A 22692-nucleotide genomic window follows, 5' to 3' on the forward strand; every position below is an offset into this window, starting at 1 on the left:
AAGAGGAATGCATAATACAATAAACTGTACCCCACGAACCAAACATTAACCTATCCATCAGTGGAGTAAGAATGTAATGTTAGAGGGAAAAATGCAATTTCCAATACGCACTTGTCTTTGATTATGCAAACGCAATTCCTTCCTGGTTTTAATGTGGGATCCGAATCTGGGTCTCCCACTCTGCGCCCGTCGCACCTCAGGGGAAGGTTAACACACTGGAGTGATGCAAACATGTCTGATGTGTTTGTCAGTGAGTCGGCATGTTGTGGCCAATCCTAGAGTACAGAAACCCTTGGAAACAACATGCCGACTTCCTGTGTGATCTTAGGTTTGGACATTCTATAATAGTGGTGACAGTGGAGTTCGCGTCATTACCAGTGTGGAACAAATTGCATTAGGGTCTCTAAATAAGTACAACCACACTCCAGGCCTCACAGTCTGTGGCCTCTTTACTCTGAGTCTGAACACATTTAGAATGTCTTAAAGGAATAGTTCACCCAAAAATTTACTTTTGTCATTATTCACTTACCCTGATGCCATCCCAGATGTGTATGACTGTCTTTCTTCAGCAGAACACAAATTAAGATTTTTAGAAAAAGGATGCAGCCTTATAATGTAAGTAAACAGGTGCCATCAGACTGCTGGCTAATTGACAGTCCAAAAGGCATACACACAGATCCAGAAAAGGAAATCTATTTGGAAAGTGGCTATGTAACCATATGTAACCCATAATTAGCTACAGTAAAGAATATATATATATATATATATATATATATATATATATATATATAACGTAAAGATAGAAGAACATAAGGATATTGAATTTTATTGAGAAAAATTATACATTTCATGATCTGGAACTTTAGGAGCCCTGAACAAAGTTTACAGTATTCTATATGTATACTCTGTATCTGTACTTATGTGCTTTGGTATATAATAGATGGGTCATAAAGCTTTCTTGAACAACTCCAATCCATCGCCACAAAATGGCATCTAACTTTTGACTTGAGTTATATATCTCCATTTGACGAACGTTTGCAGATGTAGGATGCAAAACTTTGGCACCAGACATGCCCTTAAATGTATTTAAATGTCTAGATGTGCCTAGCAGAGCCATTGATCTCGCAGTATAAAACAGTTATATGGATGTTATGCCATAAGCATATTGTCTGTACTACTCATTTGGCCAAAACAGAGAAATACTAAAAGTGGTCCATGTTATAATTATACAAGATAGGTTCTGACATTTTAAAACAGTAGATTAGTTAACGTATTTTAAAACCATTAATTTTGCTACCATGTTATCTGACATTGACTAATTTTGAGGGAATGGCCTAATGTTTCTTTAACCATCCCTCCTTTCCTCTCTGCTTGATGTGGGTCACAAGTCTGCAAATACTGTGCTATGTTGTATAAACTTCATGTAGCTGGACAAGTTTTTCTAAATTAAAGGCCTCTCATTGTTTCTTTTAGCATGTATTTGTGCACTTGGGTGCCAAGTATTTTCTTATCACCTTGTAGCTTGTCCTGAGGTAGAAACACTTAATCTGCCACACAAAATATACAGCTCATGTGTCAGGTACACTTGGATACTATGTATACTCTCAATAGCCCTCCAAAACTTCTTCATCAGCATTTTAAAAACATTGTGCCATATACACAAACCAAATGTAATCTTTTCTTGAATGTTACCCCCTATTTGAGTAAATGCACACACTTGTATATGGTATATGTTGGAATTTTCATTACACCATATTGCACATATCTTTTGGCAGTTACATGAACCAGAATTACTATGTTGTAATAAGAATGAAACATGGAAACACTAAAACAAAATGTGGAATTTTAAGCTGACCCATTTACTTTTATGTACTGTTTTTACAAAACATCATTCAAGAAGTCTGAATTGGCACAGGAACTGATGATAAGAACCACTGAAGTAATACAAAACGACTAATACATTTGTCTTTATGAAAATAAACACAAAACATACAGTTTAAACCATGTCGAATAGCACTTGTAAAATATTTTTAGTTTCAAGCTACATTTGAAGTCTACCAGCATTCTGTCTACAAAACATTATGAATTCATATCAATGCATGTTTTTGCCAAAACAATACAGATCCAATATCAAAAGGCACAAGATACGACCAAAACTAGGCTGTTAAAAAAATAAACAAAATATAGAGTATATACCAATAAGACGTTGTCACAAAAGCAGACACTACAAGGCTCAAGTCAAGTAACTATTCACTCACATTGATATTACAAATGTATAAACTGACACTTTTGAAGGTAACTGTTATCAATACAGAATCTGATAAAAGCATTTTGACTACTGAAATCACTTTTCTCTCTGCTCAAGCAAATGAACATCAAAGATTGAATATTGTATACAAAATGGTAGTTGCACATATCTGCAACAACATCCAACAAACAAATCAACCCATGCTATTTTGAATTCCCTTATTTCTTTAGCACAGGGAAAACATGCAAGCAGCACAAAGAGCAATCTAGGACATACGGCCAATATTGTTTTATGGAGAATATGTTATTACAAACTCTCAGACTATAAAGTAATTGAGCTTGAGCAATAGTCACAGTTTCAAAGATGGAGAGAGTGAGATGAGCAGGAGTGTGTCTCAAGAGAAATTACATCAGAAAATGATATTGAACACTAGTTTTTGTTACACTAATGAAAAGGCAACTTTTTGCCATTTACACACGTCAACATATCAGATTTAACTGTTTATAAAAGGGCCCATAATTGTTTTTTATTAGCTTATTCTCACCCCTCCTGTATTTCCTTAATCTCATTGTCCACTGCAGTATAAAAGATTTCAATTCACATTATTTTGAACAAGTGAAACATCCAAAACCATATTGCACAAAATGTCATTTTTTTGTTCCTTGCACTGTGAGAAAGTTAAAGTTGGAATGGAGCAGCATCTAAATTCACTGATTGCCAGGTGCAATATCACACAGAGGAAGCAATTCACACAAATCATACTTATGAGATATCTGATTAAAACCCCCAAACAAATGCTACATAATCCAGTTGCAACTTTTATCTTCAATCAAGGCTCATGCCAAAGTCAAAAGTTATTCTTAAACTTTGTTGGGAGACTGTTAGGCACATACAACTATCGCATCAAGTTATGGAGAAATATTCCATAGTATAATTCCAACAGCAGTAAAATGGGAAAGGCTATGAAAATATCACCTTTTCTCCACTCTATTAAAATGTGACCCATTAAACATTTCTTCCAAATGTTGCAAAGGAGAATGTTAAGCCAATATAATGAATGTACAGCTCTTTAGATAAACTTGAAGAGTGGTTCTGAGAGCTGGGCAAGAGGCACTGTTTACAAAAATGTAGCAGCATTAGACATACAGCAGAAAAAGGGGTAGGGGAAAAAGGAACGAAAACAGCTCTACTCACATGTACATATTCAAAACAATCTTAAACTCATTTGATTAATCACTTTCAATGTGCAACAATTCATTAATAGGTTTTCACTGTTGTTTTGTGCCAGGCAGATTCAAGGGTAACCATACTTGACAGCAGTCTGTTTTGTTTCCGCTCTGAACACATGGAAGTAGTAACACAGTCTTTCACATTTTCAGGAACGGTCCTTAGAGGGCTGCAGCTTCGTAATTTATAATAGGTTGGTTGACAGTTGGAAGGGGCAGTATGCTATGCTGCAGTGAAATGGCAAAATGCAGCAAAACTAAAAAAAAATTCAAAAATGATTTATGACCGTAATCAGGTCTCTTAGACAATAATCTACCATGTGATATGTTTGTCTCAACTATGCTCAAATTCACAGAAAATTTCAGTAACTACAAAATACACACAGAAAATGTATAATTCTTTTCAGTTTTAGTGTTCACAGTTACTGCATTTTGCTTTGTAGGGCAGTACGGTTAAGGTGCACAACATTGAGATTAAACAGGCATGAAGTAGGAGTAAAGAAATGAGAAGGTAATTGAACAATAAAAAGAAATTGTACATCAATCATAGTCCAATGTAAAGCTGAAAAAAAAAAAAAAACTGCATCATTCAAGAAAATCATCTTGACTATCAAATTTAGATTATTTTATACTTTTTGACAAATGACCACAAAGTGGGTTATTTTAAACAAAATAATAAGAATATATAAAATGATAAAGATATTATCAAGGAAGATATAATTAAATAAGGTAAATGTGTTCTGAAGATCAAATTCAGTATAATCAGAGACATTTGTGGGTTACTATTAAAACAGGTCTCATTTACAATTGTTTTTTTAATTCGTAAGTTTAATCGTCTTGAAGAAAGATCTGCATGTAAATTCATATCAAATGTGATAAAACATTTTTTTAAATAACTCCAGCAAATCAGAATGAACAAAAGTCAAAATGCATCACACCTTTCATAATGAAACATCAGAATCTTAAGCTGTTAAAATGTTATTTAGAACAAGGTGTCAAGAACATGAAGCTGCATTACCACTGTGTGCAACAGGATCTCATAACACTGTCTCATAACAAGTTTACACATGGAAATGTTTCACTCAATTGTAATTGACACAAGTGCTTTCTTCTGCTTTCTCCCCTCTTTCTCCTTCTCTCCCTCATCTTCCTCTGGGTCTTGCTGAGAGGTAACAGCAGTGGTGGACTTAGGGTTGTCCCCTGGCTCCCCTCCGTGCCCTGACCTGGAGTTTGGGGTTTGGGGTGGAGGTGCGGGAGGGTGGCTGTCATAGTTCATAGTAGAGGATACTTGGGAGATAACAGGTGTTTGGACTGAGGAAGAGGAGGAAGAAGCTTCAAAGGTCTGCTCACTCATCTCAAAGTGTCCCAAACCCTCTTCCTCTTGCATGTGGCTCAGGTAGTCTGGGAGGAGGAACTCACTGGGGCAACAAAAGGAGAGAAAGTGCGAAATTCAGAAGACCATCACTGCCATCAATCCTGCCTTAAACAACATGCTTTAAATTAACAAATTCAATCATCATTATTATCTTTACAATCATCTTTTATTAACTTGATTGGCCTGAAATATTGCTTGTATAACCTTTTTTTGCACTCTAAGTTTAAACCTCTTCAGACATGCTGGTTTGAAGAAAAATGCAAAGACAGGTTATAAAGATGACTTTCAGTCTTTCACAGGCAAAATCCCCAATGAAGCCACAATCTGAGGATGTCAAACCAATCAGTCGCAAATTCAAAAAAGTTTTTTGTAAAAATAAAATTGAGTTCTTATGATTCATCCAAGATTGCGCTCCAAGTTTGGTATACGAGTAGAGGATTTATTTTAATTTTGCAACTTTTTTTTTTTTTTTTTAAGTTAATCAATAGCCAGTTCTAGCATGCACAGGTCCAACAATTAACTGTGATAATGTAATCTGGTAAAACATTTCAGCATTCTAAACTAAAACATCAAAACTAAATTGGGGTCTTGGCATTACAGCTACAAAAATGCAAAGGTCTAACCATTAGAAGTAAAAAGCCTTTGCCCACGGCCTACACTAAATAGGTCGTTGCGATACAATTGGTCTCTGTGGGAGTGAAAACCGTGGGTGCAATTTCAGATGTTTCTTGTAATCACAACAAATAAAACTGCAACAGGACACATTACAGCCATTCCCTCTCATAATATGCACAAGAGAGAGAAAAACAATTGCCACAGCACTGTAGCCTACTGTTTATTTGTGCCTGACGAAGATGAATAGACCACAGATATCCTAAACAAGAGGCCTCAAATGAAATAAACAGTTGGATTAAATAAGAGTCACAGTTCAGCAGGAGCTCAATGCAGAAAGCATCTGACTCCCCTCCCTTGGCATCAATGAAGAATTACCTCAGAAGACTCTCCTCAAAAATATACACAGTGATTCCAATGATACTCTTCTAAAAAAGAGCTTCATGAGAACTTCACTTCAAACCTATTCAGCAGTAATTAGTTGAACTAACACTGATTTCCCTGTCCACTCCAACTGTTTACATCTCAGTGCGTCTTTTCCTAGTAGACAGCCCAACTCTCACTACTTCCAAAATGGATTTCATGATTTCAATTTGACAATACTTGTTTGTAAACAGGGAAGTCACTCATTTTTCTCTGGAGAACACACAACTTAGATTTAAGTATACACAAGCTATGGTGTGTCATTTTAGGCATAGTATAAAAGGAATCATTCTTTTCAGAAGCAAATAAACTGGTGACTTATATTATTTGTACTTATCGTGCTACTCATCATCGGAGTCATAGAAGAGATGTCAAGGATTTCCCGAAAGCTCTATTCAGTAAGTAATGCTCTGCCAAATACAGCACCATGGAACTGGGCGTTTACCTGGACTGTGTAAAAAAACTAAACAGGAAAGACATTTGATCTGATGGAAGCACTATGTCAATAACACCTCAACCATTTACTATGGAACAAATGGCTATCTACAGCTGTCTATGGAATTACACAATGTTTCACCTAATACACATATTGGTAAAATTCGATTTATTTCAATATTACAATTCAACCATGAGAACGCATGTGGTACCTCAAAATGGGATGAACGGCCGAGCGTACAAAACTAAATTGGTACTTCTTCATATTTTCTTAAAGTGTTCAGCTCCTCCTCACCTGGTCTGGAAGTAGTTTGCTAGTTCTGACGCCTCATGGTTGAGACTCCTCAGGTGTACGATTAAATTGCCAGAGTTGGTAAACATGGCGCCGCACGTTTTGCACTCGTAAATCCGAGGCTTGCGGATGATGTGACGAGACACCCTCATGTGGTGCTTATATTCACCGAAGGAAGTGAAAGTGGCGCTACAGATCTGGCACCGGAAACAGCGTTTACCTTCGTGCTTCAGCCGGTGCATCTTCAGCGAGTATGCCCGTGTAAACTTTTTCCCGCAGCGGTCACATTGGAATGGCTTAATACCTGCAGAGGAAACACACAAAAGATTCAAGTCTATCATATCAGAAAACAGAAGATATTTATCAAAAAGAGAAAATAATGAGACTGAAAAGAATGTAACTAGTATTTGCTTTTTATTATTAACCTGAGCAACACTGAGATCTTTTATGATAACCTACTCATGCTAATAACTTATAATGCTAATTGTGAAGGTTTCATTTGTTCAAAATCCCTTTCAAAAGTCTCTAATGCTACGTCTGGATACAATTGAAAACTGCGTTTTTGAGACGCTTTCTGTCCACATTGACATTTTCAAACGTTTTCCAAAAGTTGCTCAACCACACTGAAACATCTATAAATGCTAAAAATCCCCTTACTGCGCATGTGAAAAAACGGTCATGTACGGTCTGAAAAGCGGTTGTCCTTGTGTTCCGTCACCGAACACTAATTCGGAGTAATCTTCCCGTCATCTTTGAAGGAATGCAATGTGAATGCTGTACAAAGTAAACATTTTCTTTAACAATGCTATCAAAGTGAATCTCAGGGACAACAGTGTCACTATAACACTTTCTTGATTGTTTTGGTTGAATGGATCACATGGCAACAAATATGTAATTGTTTTCACATATATTTGTTTTCCCAGTGCACACTACAATGAGAAGATGGCATTTTCAAATTAATTCACATTCAAAAAGCTCAGTTTTCACAAACAAAAATGCCATCTCAGTGTGGACGCAGTCTTGATGTGAGGAAAAGGCAACAAAATACCATCAATATTTAAACTAACTGGCACATCAGTGAATCATGTTGTACTGTTTTGCAACATAAATTAATAACAAGAGCTCTCTCACCAGAGTGGATGAGCATGTGTTGCTTAAGGTTCTGTATTCGGGTGAAGCGGACGCCACATGTTGGGCACTGGAAGGGCCGTTCAGGGCCATCAAGTCCTGGGCGGGTGGAGGGGCTGATATACAGGTGGTATGGGTATTGGACATTTTCCAGCCTAGAGGAAGAGTGACAAGAGAAGAAAAAATGAGCTAATTGCACATCGACTCTTGGTAGTTTAAGAAAATTTTTTAACATACATCAGATGCCTGATACCACAAAGTATTCAACCGCTATTCATGTAATTTGTTCACAGACAGATCTTTGAATTAGTTTTTTTGTTTTTAATACAGATTATAAAATGTACAGATTTCTTTTCCATGAATATAAAGTAATTATTTTAAATAAATAATTCCATCAACCCAATATACCTGGGCTAGAAAATAAAAATCTGCTTGCCTAACCATTATGCATATTATTTTGATTCATATTATTTTATATTAACATGCCATTACCTTCTTTAATGTTAGTGCAACAGACCCATTTTTTTGTTTTGTCTTCACAAAATGTAAATATTATGTGCAATATTATTTTTAGATGGAATAGCGGTGTCATACTCATGCTACCAATACCATTTCCTCTAGTTACAGATCCACAAAGATCACCCCACAAAGGTTTAAGGCTAACATATAACACGTTTAGTCAGGCATATCAAGTTTTCATATAAAAGCGGACTCCTCTCCTGAGATGGACAGCAGTGTCTTTTTTTACCCCATTTGTTTTGCATCATACCATTTCCCTACTCTTCCAGTATTCCAAAAGGGAAATTTAGGTCCAAGAACTTTCCAGAAAGCCTGCCAACAAGCTTTTCTGGCCTCTTGGCAAGAAATCTTCATTCTAATAGCACAGAAGCCTCTGCTGCTTTTAAATAAGTATACATGAGGAAAGATGACGATGGAAAGCGTGAAAAATGATGTCCCTCCTAAGAGGGGCTCTTTTAGTTAAATCGTAAAAGTGAGACATCATAAAAGGATACTCTGTAAAAACAACACAGACACCTGACCCAAATGGGTCTTACCTTTCATCCTCCTCCATGTGGCCAGTAGCGTTTTGAGTACCCTGCATGGACTGGAGACACTCCGTCACCCCCTCATCCATGGAGCCTGAAGAGAGAGCAGAATATTCTTTTTAAACCTCTTAATCATAAAACAGTGTCTTAATAAGGCTTAAAAGCTCTTTGGCATCTATTTTAGTCTAGAAAGATAGTGCCTCAGAAACTTACAAAAGTTTTCAGCAGTGCATATTATGACCAGTGAGTAACAATTTTACTGAGAGAGGTGAATTTGGCTTGTAATACACCAATATATTGGCAAGGCCAATAAAGCAGCCATTATTTGGCAATGACAGCCAATTATTAAATTTTTTTTGCATGAATGTAAAAAAAATATATTTTCAAATAAAAAATTGCATAATTAAAATATACATTTGATTATATTTGCCTATATTAAAAATATCTGGATTATATTGGCCATCTTTATCTCTAGTTACTGGCATCAGCCAATGGAAAAACCCATATTGCTCAACCATTAAATAAAATGTGTTAAAATCCGTAATCATGAAGTCTTTTATTTTTTTATTTTTAATGGATAACAACAATTACATTAATTGATAATCTACTGATAGCTCACCAAGAACAGGTATTGCTATTATAAATGTGTGGATATCTGTGTTGTATCTGAGTCCTACCAATTGATGAGGACTGCGGGCTGATAAGTAGATCTTCTTGGGTGTGTTCATTGCCAGGGACAGTCTGCTGGTCACTCAGAGAACTGTGGGGAGCACTGATGGGTTGAGAAGCCCCTTCATGCACTTCTTCATCACTCAGCCTCTCCACTTTCACCCGCACATCCTCTTCTTCTTCCTCCTCTATACTAGCTGCCCCCCCGACACCCAGGCCACGTGGGCCCTCACAGGCAAGATACTCCACCAGGACGCGTCCGTTAGAGTCCTGCCCTGTGGCTCCGGATGGTTCCAGGAGACCTTCTGGTAGTTTTGATTTTTCTGGTGTAAAACGCCGGTCCATCCCAAAAGGGTATGTCCAGGAGAAGGCCAGGGATGGTTCCAGAGCCTGCGCCGAACTCTCTGGGTAGGAGGAAGAGGAAGGAGAGGGGTTGGGGACTTGTGGAGAGGTAGAGGTTGCTGGCTGTGGGCTAGCAAAGCCTTTGCGCTTACGCCTAGTCTCACGGCACACCGGGATGGGCCTCTCCCGAACGCTGCACTCTGATGAGACTGGGGATGGGGAGAGGGCATCTACATGGGCAAGGGTGCAGCTTGTATGGCCTTCAGGGTTCTCTTGGGGCCTTTGTAAAACAGGGGGCTGATTACTACCGGTACCTCCTGCTGCTGAGGATGCCGAGTTCCACAGGATACTCGACTTCATGAACTCGGAGCAAGTGTTGGCAACAGCAAACATCTGCATGTAGCTAGCTGCAGCTAGTACATCGATGATATTCTCTGTACTAATAGACAGGGTGGAAGTGTACGCATATTCCAGAAGAGGAGCAAAACCGGCAACTGTCACATGTTGAAGATCCAGCACGTGTTTGTTATCATCTCCGACAATTACAGTCTCTTCTTCAGCTGGCTTCCCAGACAGCTTTGCTCGAAGGAAGTCGCTACAGCAGGCTAGCACTACTTTGTGGGCAGAAAACAGCTGACCTTGTACACGAATTGTGATGTCACAGAAGTGGCCCTCACTGCGCAGGTTGTTGAGCTTATCCAAAAGCTCCTGACTGTGGCTAGGCGAGTTGTGAGTGAAGGTTTTCACACCCATCCTTCACAGTAGGTGGAGGATTTTGGGTTGCCTAGAAAGAAAAAGCTACATTAGTACAAAATGGATAAAGAGAGGTTTATTTTAATATTTCCAGCTTGCATCTTGACTTGGGTTAAAAGAACCTGCAGACCTAAACCATACATGTAATAAAAGAGTTAAAAGACAAACTCTAGAATGATCCATTACTTTTTCCTGGACATACCATTTGTGGACTTGATTGGAAGAGGACCAATGGCTTGTTCCAGAGAATCACAACAAAATAAAATATGGCCTTAATTCTTTATTAATCTTTACCTTTTTAAAAAAAAAACTTTAACAAAACCTAAATACTAGGGCTGTGAATCAGTTAAATTTTTTAAATGAATTAATCACACATTTTCTATTATTAATCCATAATAAATGATGGTACATCCCACATTACAACACACATTATTAAAACGAAATAAATCTCTACTTTAAACTTTGTCTCAATAGATTGGTTAAGAATTTGGCAAGAAATTGGTTAGTCTTTATTTTATAATTATTTAAAGATTTATATATATTAATATGTTTGTTTTTGTTTTTTGGAGTTAATTAGATACATTTTTAGAGTTATTAATCTTTGATACAAGTATATGTATACATGCCATAAAATCAGTGGACATGATGTAGTTACAATTTGGGCAAATTCTTCTAGCATTGTACAGTGGACTTTAAAAAAAATAATAGGATCAAATGGGCAGATAGTTCACATCAAACTTTATTGGCAAGAGAAACTAGGGATGCACCGATCACACTTTTTCTCTTCCGATCTGATTCCGATATCTGAAATCTCAGCCGATACCAGTGTTGTTTTTTCATAATCAGTGTGACGGCCCTATCAACCGCCAGCATCTAAAGTGGTGGCTCCTGCTGCTGAGTCATCTGCCAAAGGGAGAGCTGGAGTTTGAAACTGCCTTTTATGCTCCACCACAGGAAGTGGAAGGAACCAACTCCTGGCAGTGGGCAGGGGGACTCTGAACTACAAAATACTTAACACAGCAGCATGTGGATCATTTGTTTGGGTTAGATTAATATTGGGGTTTGGTAGTTTTGTTTGTGTAGTAATTTCTTATGGTTAGTTGTTGGGTTTATTTTGGGTCTTGGTAATTGTAGTAAGTTAAGTTTTCTCCCCTTTGTGTTTGGTGTAGGCTAGCCTTTGTGTATTACCCCTCCTACAATGTATCATTGTATCATTAAAGACCCACTTTAAGTACTTTTTGTTTAAACTTTAATTGACATAGTTGGCTAAATAAAGCCTAAACTTTCTTAACAACAACCGTGTGTCCTTGCCTTTACTGCTTGGTCCCTGACAATTGGTGGCAGTGGTGGGATCTTTCAGTAGAGGACACAAGAGTTTTTTTTTGTTTTTTTTCTTCTCTACACCACCCCTTCTTTGTTAGAAATGTGAAGAGAAGGGAATAGAACTGAAGGTGAATGAGGGCCGCAACCAGAAACTGAAGACCGAGCAAACAATGAGGCAGATGAAGGTGGAGGCACTGGCATGGAGGACAAGATGTAGCAGAATCAACCATCGCTGACCTGGTAAACCTCTTTCGGACTCACATGGGGCAGCAGCAAGCCTGTGAGACCCGATGGGATCAGGAGGCAACCAGGCAAGAGAAGAGGTTCAAGGCAGTTCAACACCAGTTCAGTCTTCTTCAATTGGAGGTTCAGGCAAGGACCTCACCTGAATCTGGATCCTCCTCTCCCCAGCAAAATCCCCAGAGTGACGAAGCCCAGGTCAGTTCACCATTTCAGGCGGCTTATCCACCAAGAGCCCTCCAGCAGGGTGAATCTTAGTATGGTCAGTCTCAGTAACGTTTTTTTAAAGAGCCTAAGCTTCAAAAATTAACCGATACAGATGATATTGAACATTTTCTTGTTACCTTTGAAAGGATAGCCGTGGCCTGTCAGTGGTCAAAAGAAGATTGGGGCTTTCGGCTTATTCCATTGTTGACTGGTAAGGCTCGAAGTGCCTATGTACACATGGATTTTGATGACTCTCTTGATTATGATAAAGTTAAATGTGCCATTCTCAAGAAATATAATATTAACTCTGAAGCATATCGGCAGAGATTTAGGTCTCTTAATATGGAGCCTGAGGAGACCCCAAAAGAGCTGTATGTAAGACTTAAGGAGCTTTATGAGAAGTGGTTTCAACCAAGGGATAAAACTGTTGATGAGATTGGTGAAATCGTAATTCGTGAGCAATACTTGTGTATGCTGTCCCCTGAGCTGCAGGTTTGGATTAAAGAGCATGACCCACAGACTGCGGCAGAGGCTGCTTCATTGGCAGATGTGTACATGGCTGCACCCAGTAAAAACGCCTCCTGGGTTTACAGGTCCTGGAATGCTTCAAAAGACGGACAGAAACCTGTCTTTACTCCGCATGGCCCACGATCGACAATGAGTAAGCCACCTGTGAAGGAGAATCAGCCACCTGCTCAAGGTTACGGTAAACATTTTAACAAAGTGGTTTGTTATTTATGTGGGCAAGAGGGACACACCAAACCAGCTTGTCCGCAGAATCCCGTAAAACTTACACAGATGTGCTATGCACCCCGGAAGACATATGAGCCTGGGCTGCAGGTTAGGCAATTACTTAAAGAGACATCAGTCGAAATAAATGGTCAGAACCTGAGGGCACTTATTGACACTGGAAGTAATCAAACACTGGTACACAGACGTCATGTTCCCCCTCAGGCTGTCTGTACCACTGAGACGGTCCCTATTTGTTGTGTCCATGGGGATGAAAAACGTTATCCAACTGCTGATGTGTATGTTAAAGTGCAAGGACAGACTTACCTGTTAAATGTTGGTGTCCCTGATAATCTGCCTTTTCCAGCGGTGTTAGGCCATGATTTGCCAGTGCTTCTTGATCTGATACAGCAGCGTCTGACCTGCAATATGGCCTTGACCAGGGCTCAGGCACAGGCATCAACACAGCAGCCAGGTGAGATAGATTGCACTCTGCGTTCCCTACCTTTTTATGAGGCCGAGGTTGAGGCAGAGCCAGGAAAGTCTTGTAAGTCTCGTAGGCAGAGACGGCAGGAAAAGTTCCATCATGCAGTGATAAAATCCCCTGTGATGTCAACTCCTGAGCTGCCAGTGGGTTTCCAATTACCTGTGAACATGATGCAACTGCAGCAAGAAGATGCTAGTTTAGCTGACTACAGACAAAGAGCAAAGGCAAATGAAGGGAGAGTTGATTTGGAGCATGGGTTTGAAGGCTTTACCTTACAGAATGGTCTTCTTTACTATCAACACAGGTCAAGAAAACAGCTGATGGTTCCTAAAGTAGCCAGAGTGTCAGTGCTAGCTTTAGGTCACTCCATTCCCTGGGCTGGCCACCTAGGGAAACATAAAACATCAGCTCGTATACACCGCTATTTTCATTGGCCTGGTTTACATAAGGATGTAGACCAATTCTGTCGGAGTTGCTCTCAGTGCCAGCAAACATCAGCAAAACGTACAACCAGAGCTCTCCTTCAGCCTCTACCAGTGATCACTACACCGTTTGAACGTCTTGGAATGGACGTTGTTGGCCCAGTGGAGCGAAGTAAGTCAGGAAACCGATTTATGCTTGTTGTTACGGATTACGCTACAAAGTACCCAGAAGTGTTTCCCCTAAAGTCCGTTAAAGCAAAGGCGGTAGCATCTTGCCTTGTCCAGTTTTTTTCAAGGGTTGGGTTTCCCCAGGAGATACTCACTGACCAAGGCGCCAACTTTATGTCTAAGCTGTTGAAGGATGTGTATCAGTTGCTGGGAATCCGAGGTTTAAGAACTACACAATACCATCCACAAACTGATGGACTAACTGAACGGTTTATTCAGACACTCAAAACAGATGCTCCGTAAGTTTGTTGATGATACTGGCTCTGATTGGGACCAGTGGCTTCCTTACCTGCTGTTTGCTTACAGAGAAGTGCCACAAGCTTCCACTGGGTTTTCACCATTCGAGTTGATATTTGGTCATGAGGTGAGGGGGCCTTTAACCCTCCTGTAAGAAATGTGGGAGGGACCCCCAAGTGGTAAAGAAGCTTTGAATGTTGTTTCTTATGTTCTTCAGATGAGAGAGAAACTGGAGAAATGACTGCGCTTGCACAGGAGCACATGACAGCTGCCCAGCTCAAGCAGAAGGACTGGTATGACTGGTTGGCGAGAGAAAGGAGTTTTGAGCTGGTGATGCTGCCTACAGAGGAGAGCAAGCTTCTGGCTAAATGGCAAGGACCCTATGAGGTAATTAGAAAGATCAGCACTACCACATATGCAATCTCCACTCCAGGTCGGAGGTGTCCTAGGGTTTTGCATATCAACCTGCTGAAAGAGTGGATGCCTAGGCAAGAGGAAAATGCTGTGGAGAGACCTAGTGTGCTGCTCATCAGGAGAGTAGGGGATGAGGAGGTGGAAGAGCAGTATTTGCCAGTGCCTGCCCCTTCAGTGCCGAATCTGGATCACCTCACTGAGGCCCAGCAGTCACAGGTGAGGTCTCTTTGTATACCAGAAGTCTTTCAGGAAAACCCTGGCCATACAACACTGGTAGAGCATGACATTGTTTTGAAGAGTGATGCCCTTGTTAGACGTAGGAGTTACAGGATTCCTGAACGCCTGCTGGGCCCACTGGAAAAGGAAATTGATCTGATGCTGTCTCTTGGAATAATTGAGCCCTCAAAAAGTGAGTGGTGCAACCCTGTTGTCTTGGTGCCCAAAAAGGAAGCCACAATCCGGTTTGCATTGATTTCAGATATCTGAATGCCATTTCCAAATTTGACTCCTAACCAACACCTCGCATTGAATGCTTGGGCAAGGCAAAGTACCTTACTACTATTGATCTGTGTAAAGGCTACTGGCAGGTCCCTTTGGCACAGTCATGCCGTAAGTTAACAGCCTTCAAAACCCCCTGGGGACTCTATCACTTTAAAGTTATGCCTTTTGGGTTGCATGGGGCCCCCGCTACGTTCCAGAGACTTGTTGATCGAGTTTGGGTGGCCTGTCACGTTTTGCCATGGCTTACCTGGATGACATTGCTGTTTATAGTAACACATGGGAAGAACATCTAAAACACCTTAAAGTGGTCTTTGAGTGTCTCCATGCTGCAGGACTTGCGGTTAATGCTGCCAAGTGTACCTTTGCTAAAGCAGAAACGGAGTACCTTGGCCATGTCATTGGAAGAGGGGTCATCAAACTACAGGTGCAGAAGGTACAGGCTCTCCAGTCGTGCCCACTCCCACAAACAAGAACCCAGCTCAAGTCCTTCCTTGGCATGTCAGGTTGGTACCACAAATGTATACCTAACTACTCTGCCAGAGCAGCTGTGCTTACAGATATGACCAGTCCCAAAAAGCCCAATCATCTCTGTTGGACAAAAGAGGGCGAAACGGCCTACAAGGACATCCAGCAGGCACTGAGCAGCGATCCTGTGTTGTACTGCCCTGACTTCAAACAACCATTCATCCTGTAGACTGACGCTTCAGACCGCAGGCTTGGTGCTGTGCTCCTTCAAGGCCCAGAAGGGTCCCGTCAGCCAGTGGTGTATGTGAGTAGAAAACTGTACCCAAGGGAGGTGCGCTACTCAACAGTAGAGAAGGAATGTTTAGTGATCAAATGGGCTTTGGACTCCCTCAAATACTACCTCTTGGGGAGGGAATTTAATCTTGAGGTGGACCATAAGGCGTTGACATGGCTGGGCAGGATGAAGGACACAAACAGCAGAATAACCCGTTGGTACCTGGCCATGCAACCTTATAATTTGAAGTGCATCACATCCCTGGTAGACTGAATGCTACAGCTGACTACCTTTCCTGCTGTTCCAGCGAGTCGCTAGAGGAGGGGGAGTGTGTGCCGGCCCTATCAACCGCCAGCATCTAAAGTGGTGGCTCCTGCTGCTGAGTCATCTGCCAAAGGGAGAGCTGGAGTTTGAAACTGCCTTTTATGCTCCACCACAGGAAGTGGAAGGAACCAACTCCTGGCAGTGGGCAGGGGGATTCTGAACTACAAAATACTTAAGTTTTGTTTGTGTAGTAATTTCTTATGGTTAGTTGTTGGGTTTATTTTGGGTCTTGGTAATTGTAGTAAGTTAAGTTTTCTCCCCTTTGTGTTTGGTCTAGGCTAGCCTTTGTGTATATATACCCCTCCTTTTGTATCATTTGGGAGGTCAGGTTTGTTATGTTAAAGGGGTCATATAATGGTACATGCACTTTTTCAAGTTGATTGTACTGAAATGTTTGTTGGCTGTGCCTGTACACAACCATCCTATTATGATAAAAATCCATCCAGTGTTTTTGTATTAATCTCCTTATATATTTTCCCCTGCCTCAAATCGAACCGTTCGACCGTGTGACGTCACACGGTCGGATGCCCCTCCCAGGATTGTTGATTGACAGCAGTGTTTCAACACAGACCCGCCCTCGCTCGTGAGCGAGCTGTCAATCATTTCCGTCATCATTGTTGATACACTGGAGCAGAATGGCGCCTAAGCGATTGTGGTTTTCTGTTCTTCGGTGTAATAACGAACACAGCAGTCATTTTGATGTTCCTAAATCTGAACCGCTGAAGACGCAGTGGCTGAGTTTTGTTTACGATGGGAATATTCACCACGAGCAACGTCAATGCGTTCATGTTTGCGTGAATCATTTTTCACCAGACTGCTTTATAAACGAGGGTCAGTATAAAGCTGGTTTTGCTAAGAAGCTGCTGCTGAAAAAAGATTCGGTACCAACTATTTATATTCCCTCTGCACCTCCAGAAGAAGTGTAACGTTTTATTAACGATTAAGCAAATCGCTAACCCTAACGGAGGGGCGGGCTGACCAAAGCTCATTATCATTTAAAGTCATATGCACTGAAATGGCGTGCTGAAAACAGAGCTGTTTCTGAGCAGGTAAAATTAGTGTTTTCTTAAAATACTAATGAGAATTTTTAATAAAAGTATATTACAAAGTTTTCATTTAGACCCTAAAGATTCATATTAACTTGTACAAAAATGGCATTATATGACCCCTTTAAGATGTATATTGTAGTCTTGTTATGTTGACCTCAGTTTTGTTAAAAGACCCACTTTAAGTACTCTAAGTTTTCAGGGGGGTTTTTTTGTTGCAAAAAACATTCAACTTGTATCTGGACTTCAAAGGATTCAGATCTCTTTTTTTGTTCAATTTAGTTGCAAGATATCAGTTCACTTTTCTTTTTTTAATTTGTAAACAAATAATAATAATAAATTATTAGTATTATTGACTTTGAATATTATTGAATTTTAAATACAATAGTACTATATTTCAATCGCGCACCTTTAACTTTAAAACCCTCTGGCTTTTATTTTGACATTCTGAACTCTCCAGGAAGTCTTGTAAGTGTCTGTTTGTAGGCAAGTTCACAGTAGTTTAATTCGCCTCTTATTCATATTCTGGTAAAATGCACCTCCGGAGCCATTCTAAATGCATATTATAAGTGAACCAAACTATTAAGCATCTACATCTGAGATGTTGTTTGTGAGTAGCGTTCAAATGTTGCGCAATGAGTGAAGACTAAAATAGCCGCGAGTGTGTGTCTGTGTCTGTGAAGCAAAAAGAGCAGTGCCATTCAATAACACACTGGTGTTTTAAGCGCATATTATACATTTACTTATTAAATATTTATAGGGCCTTTTGTGCTTAACAGAGCTATCGCACGTCTTCAAGTGGCTTTGAATAAAATGCACAAGTCATATGAACTGCTTTAATTGTCTTTTAATGGTTCTTTTATGTCATTTTTGGAGCTTGACAGGAATGAACATGACTAACACACAGTATCAGATTTCGATCGGGCTCGTTGGACTGACATCCGATCATCTGGGCATTCAGATGGTTTAAAATTTGTGCATTAGGATCAGTTGTCATTACAGATAGGACAGAGGACTAATCTAAGCGGCTCTGATTGGCTATTGCCGTTTCATTGGTCAACGGCCATGTTAGTGATTGGTTAGAATACTCAACCACTGCAAAAACACGTTGTAAATAGAAACCACTGACGCAACAGGAGCAGACTTAAATTGAACGCTGTAATCGTACATTTTCACAATTACATAATCGTGGCAGCAGTAATCGCGAAGTAAAATAAAAAAAAAAAAACAGATATTGCTTTAATTTCGTAATTGTTTTTAACGCGTTAAACAAACAAAATTAATTGCAGAAATTAAGTCGTACTAAATACATTTCCAAAAGGTTCTTTCCAGTTAGTTTAACATGCTCAATTTTGTCACTGCCTGCAAGCAGAAGGCAAAGGAAAATTTTGTCTCACTGATAATCTAGCAAAGGTACTTATACAGACTGAAGACATGAGCTTTACACCTTCAGCACTTTTTCGGTTCCAGTGATCTCATTGGAGACTTGGACCCAAACTGTTATCATTAAAGCACAAAGCACAAGTACATGCATAAAATGATTCAGAGCTGAATAATCCTGATATTGTACTTCTTCCAAGCACTAATAAACTCCTCAAACAATGTCCCAAGACAGAGATTGCTTCCAGGTTGGAGTATAAATTTAAGGTGTTCTATGGTCTAGGGTTCATAATAGTCCAAAAAACTAAAATCTGGATAAACATGGCACTCTTATTGCATATACATGTTAAATGCTATGAATTATACTGGACTGAACAAGGATTAGGATTTTAGTTATCTTCTATAATTTCGTTGTTATTTTTTGTGTAATAAGTGGTTGTATTTCTGTTCTTTTGTTTAGTTCATTATTTGTAATATTCCCTTTGAATAAGAAAACTAGTAACAATAGTGAATGCTTAACACTATGCGACTTACTAAATTACTGATATTACTCTCACTTGTTTGAAAGTTTGTTTGTTACTCTACCTGAGGAAGGCTCACACCGAAACATGTAGGAGAGCTGTTTTATTTTTGTATTAAGCCATGTGATAATAAAAGGCAAAATAAAAAACTTTTTGCACTGTACATAACATACTGTATTCTTGTACTTTATAAGACGGATTTGTTTTAGATTTACACTACGTATGTGTGTATGTATGAATGTATGAATGGTGTGTAACTGTGTGTGTGTATGTATGTACATGTATAATTATATAGATATTTTTTATAATCTATGTCTTGCTGTTTTTGTATTGTTTTTTATTGTTGTGCACTGGAAGCTCCTGTCACCAAGACAAATTCCTTGTATGTGTAAGCATACTTGGCAATAAAGCTGATTCTGATTCTGATTAGGGCCTAATTAAAAAGAGTGCCATGGTTATCAAGCTTTTTGCACTAATAAACTCCCTCTAAAAACATCTGCCAAAAAATAGTATAGCATTGCTGTGGATCCTGCTGACAACTAACTGAATAATGGACACTAGCAGATAGGCCTATGCCTAAACTCTACAGAAGTCCAAATTAGTCTTGGTTTGGAGAAAAAGTTCTTGACTCACATTATTAAAAATGTACAACTGCAGTGTCTGTTTAAATTAAGGGGTAAAATAATAACTAAGAAATACCTCTGAATTCTTAGAAATGTATGCTGCATTCCACAGTGACAGAGGTTTTACAAGATTTGGGGGGGAAATGAAAGGTTAGAGCTATAAAAGAGCTATAAAACTGCTTTACCTCTGCACATTTCTGATTTACTGCTCCAGCAGCAACTGGTCAATATGGCTGAAATCTTGATAGAAACAACACCCCTTGTTTGTAAAGTAAGAATTTTCCTAAGCTTTTACTAGTAGTAAGTGTTTTTTTGTCAATAAAGGGATTCCTAAAACATGCATGAAGAAAGTGAACGCAAAAGCCTAAAACAATTTTCTCTCAATCAAAACAACTTAACGCAAGTTATTATGTAAATATTAATGACCGTAAAAGTAAGCTGCAATTATGAAGATCTGTTACTATTATTATTAAAGTTCAACATTTATTTATTTTTAATCATTCTTTGCAGTCAGAAGATTAAGGCTTACATTTTCATAAACTTAATAAAATCTTTGAGAAAAGAAAGTTCAGGGAAAATGTTTTGAAAGAAGAAGCACTTCTTTCAAAACAAATCTTAACACACACACGCACGCACGAACGCGCACGCACACTAATATATATATATATATATATATATATTCCAAAAATATGACGAATTGTGGCAAGAAAGGCTACTACATATGGCTGTCAAACTCATCCTCAGACAGAGAAAGTTAAAGGGGCGTGGCTTTCCACACCAGTTGCTTTTGTTTATGTTATTAACTGGCGGGCATTTATTCTCAGTAACAAAGACAATGAAATTACCACTAACTCATGTTTCACACACAATTAAAACTTCGATTTATGCAATGAATGCTCACTGAATTGCTAACCACCAAAAATTGCGTATTTTGGCAGGTTGAATGTGGCCTGCTATTGTGCAGCGTTTGCAGTTTATTAAAGAGCTAGATTTGGAACAATATGTGAAAAAGTACTAATGAACAATGCGAGATTGCCAGCAGCCTACACGGACAACACCTTTAAGATTAGTAACACGTAATACTGATTAAAACGTCCCAAGAGCAATGTCTAGCTAACCTACAGAAATGACTTGCTAGCTCGCTAATCTCTGAGAATGACCGAAACTGGTCAATGTCAACACAACGTTAAACGTGTTAGATGAATGTCTGTGCCGCTCACCAGTAGGACTGGAGTATCGATGAATCCGTTGAAATGTTGAAGAACTATGACCGCAAGAATGAGATCCAGCTCTCAGTATCACAGCGAGCTAACTAGCTGCTAGCATTCTGACACTTGCACATATTGCCGCGTATTAAAAACATTACAGTCATATTCCGATAAAGACGAGTGTCCCTCGTTTGTATTAAAAGCCAAATTCATAAAACATATGCCTATTCAAAATGCACTACCCATAAAATTCCATGGCATCTCATCTTACTGATTTGAGGCTTACGTTTACATGATGTATCCCAGAATGCTTTTCTCGACGCACTAGAAATCCGTTGGGAGTTTTTGCGACTGATGACCTCAAAAGTTTTTTCTGTTTTGATGACGCAATGGCACAAAATAAACACACGTGCTTCGTTTTTGCATACTATTTCAGCGTTTTCTTTCACAATGCTGAATTAAATGTTACTGGGTCTAGACAACTTTCAGTGAACTGTTGCCAATGCCCAAGTTTTACTTAGGCTGTATATAATATATCCGAATTAACACTGACTGCTGCCTTTTTTAATGTTACTTATGACCTTGTGACAATTTCTTAACACATAGGCCTACAACTGTTAATTCTGACAACAACACTACAGTTTTATGAATGCACAATTCAGATGGGTTCATGCAGGGGCGGACTGGCCATCTGGAGAACCAGGACTTTTCCCGAAAAAAGTAATAATTTTATGGTGGCTAGGCATAGATCTACTAGGGTCAGAGACAAATTATAATATATCATCTGCGTAGAGTAAGATTATGCACCACATCTCCTGCTACAATCTCGGTTACTTTTCGTAACCTCCGTTCCCTGATGGAGGGAACAAGACGTTGTGTCGATATAGTGACACTAGGGGTAGCACTTGGGAGCCCCAAAACACCTCAGATCTTTTAGAAAAGGCCAATGAAAATTAGCGAGTGGAATTTGCATGTCACTCCCCCGGATATACGGGGATAAAAGGAGTTGGAATGCCCACTCTAATTCAGGTTTTGTGCTGAGGAGCTGAGACAAGGTCCCGGACATTTCAGCGGGTAGTACAGCATTGTGGCAAGAGGGACACAATATCTTGGTCCCAATCAGGGAACGAAGGTTACGAGAATAACCAAGACATTCCCCTTCTGTCACTCACTCGGCGTTGTGTCAATGTAGTGACACTAGGGGTCCCTATACAAAATGCCAAACAAATTACTGTGTTACATGAACTGCAGATGCAGGTGTAAACAGGCTACTGCGTGTGTAAAATCAGATGCACTCGGACTGCACGTAGCATTCCCCAATGCCCCAAAAAACATTGTATAGTTCCCCACATCCCTGGCGGTGTGGGGGGGGGAGACATATCTAGTATGGGAGCAATCTAGTACACCAGCCACAGGCTTTTCTCTCTATGTTTTTCTCTCCCCAGAGTATTAGGGCCATATAACGCTCATTATATGCATCGAGGAAGGTGTTCTTGTCCTTTCCTATTCTTTCA

The 22692-nt window shown here is 39.5% G+C and overlaps 1 protein-coding gene across 3 annotated transcripts; it reads right to left on the minus strand.

Moving 5' to 3' along the window:
* Positions 1-1772: 1772 nt before the first annotated feature.
* On the minus strand, positions 1773-21511 carry LOC127639439 (zinc finger and BTB domain-containing protein 44-like). Of its 3 annotated transcripts, none has more exons than XM_052121488.1 (6): positions 21465-21511; positions 9463-10580; positions 8795-8879; positions 7743-7894; positions 6615-6915; positions 1773-4892 (listed from the first exon to the last, which is right to left on the minus strand). In XM_052121488.1, the coding sequence occupies exons 2-6, from the start codon at positions 10547-10549 to the stop codon at positions 4553-4555; spliced, it is 1965 nt and encodes a 654-aa protein (XP_051977448.1). In that variant the 5' UTR covers positions 10550-10580; positions 21465-21511; the 3' UTR covers positions 1773-4552. The 3 variants fall into 3 exon arrangements, with proteins under 3 accessions (XP_051977448.1, XP_051977436.1, XP_051977457.1); XM_052121476.1 differs by lacking the exon at positions 21465-21511 and adding an exon at positions 21191-21458; XM_052121497.1 differs by lacking the exon at positions 21465-21511 and adding an exon at positions 21191-21458 and having other exon boundaries at positions 4731-4892; positions 6832-6915.
* Positions 21512-22692: the final 1181 nt, after the last annotated feature.

This window comes from Xyrauchen texanus, chromosome 4, assembly GCF_025860055.1.
Source record: "Xyrauchen texanus isolate HMW12.3.18 chromosome 4, RBS_HiC_50CHRs, whole genome shotgun sequence".
Taxonomy (NCBI): Eukaryota; Metazoa; Chordata; class Actinopteri; order Cypriniformes; family Catostomidae; genus Xyrauchen; species Xyrauchen texanus.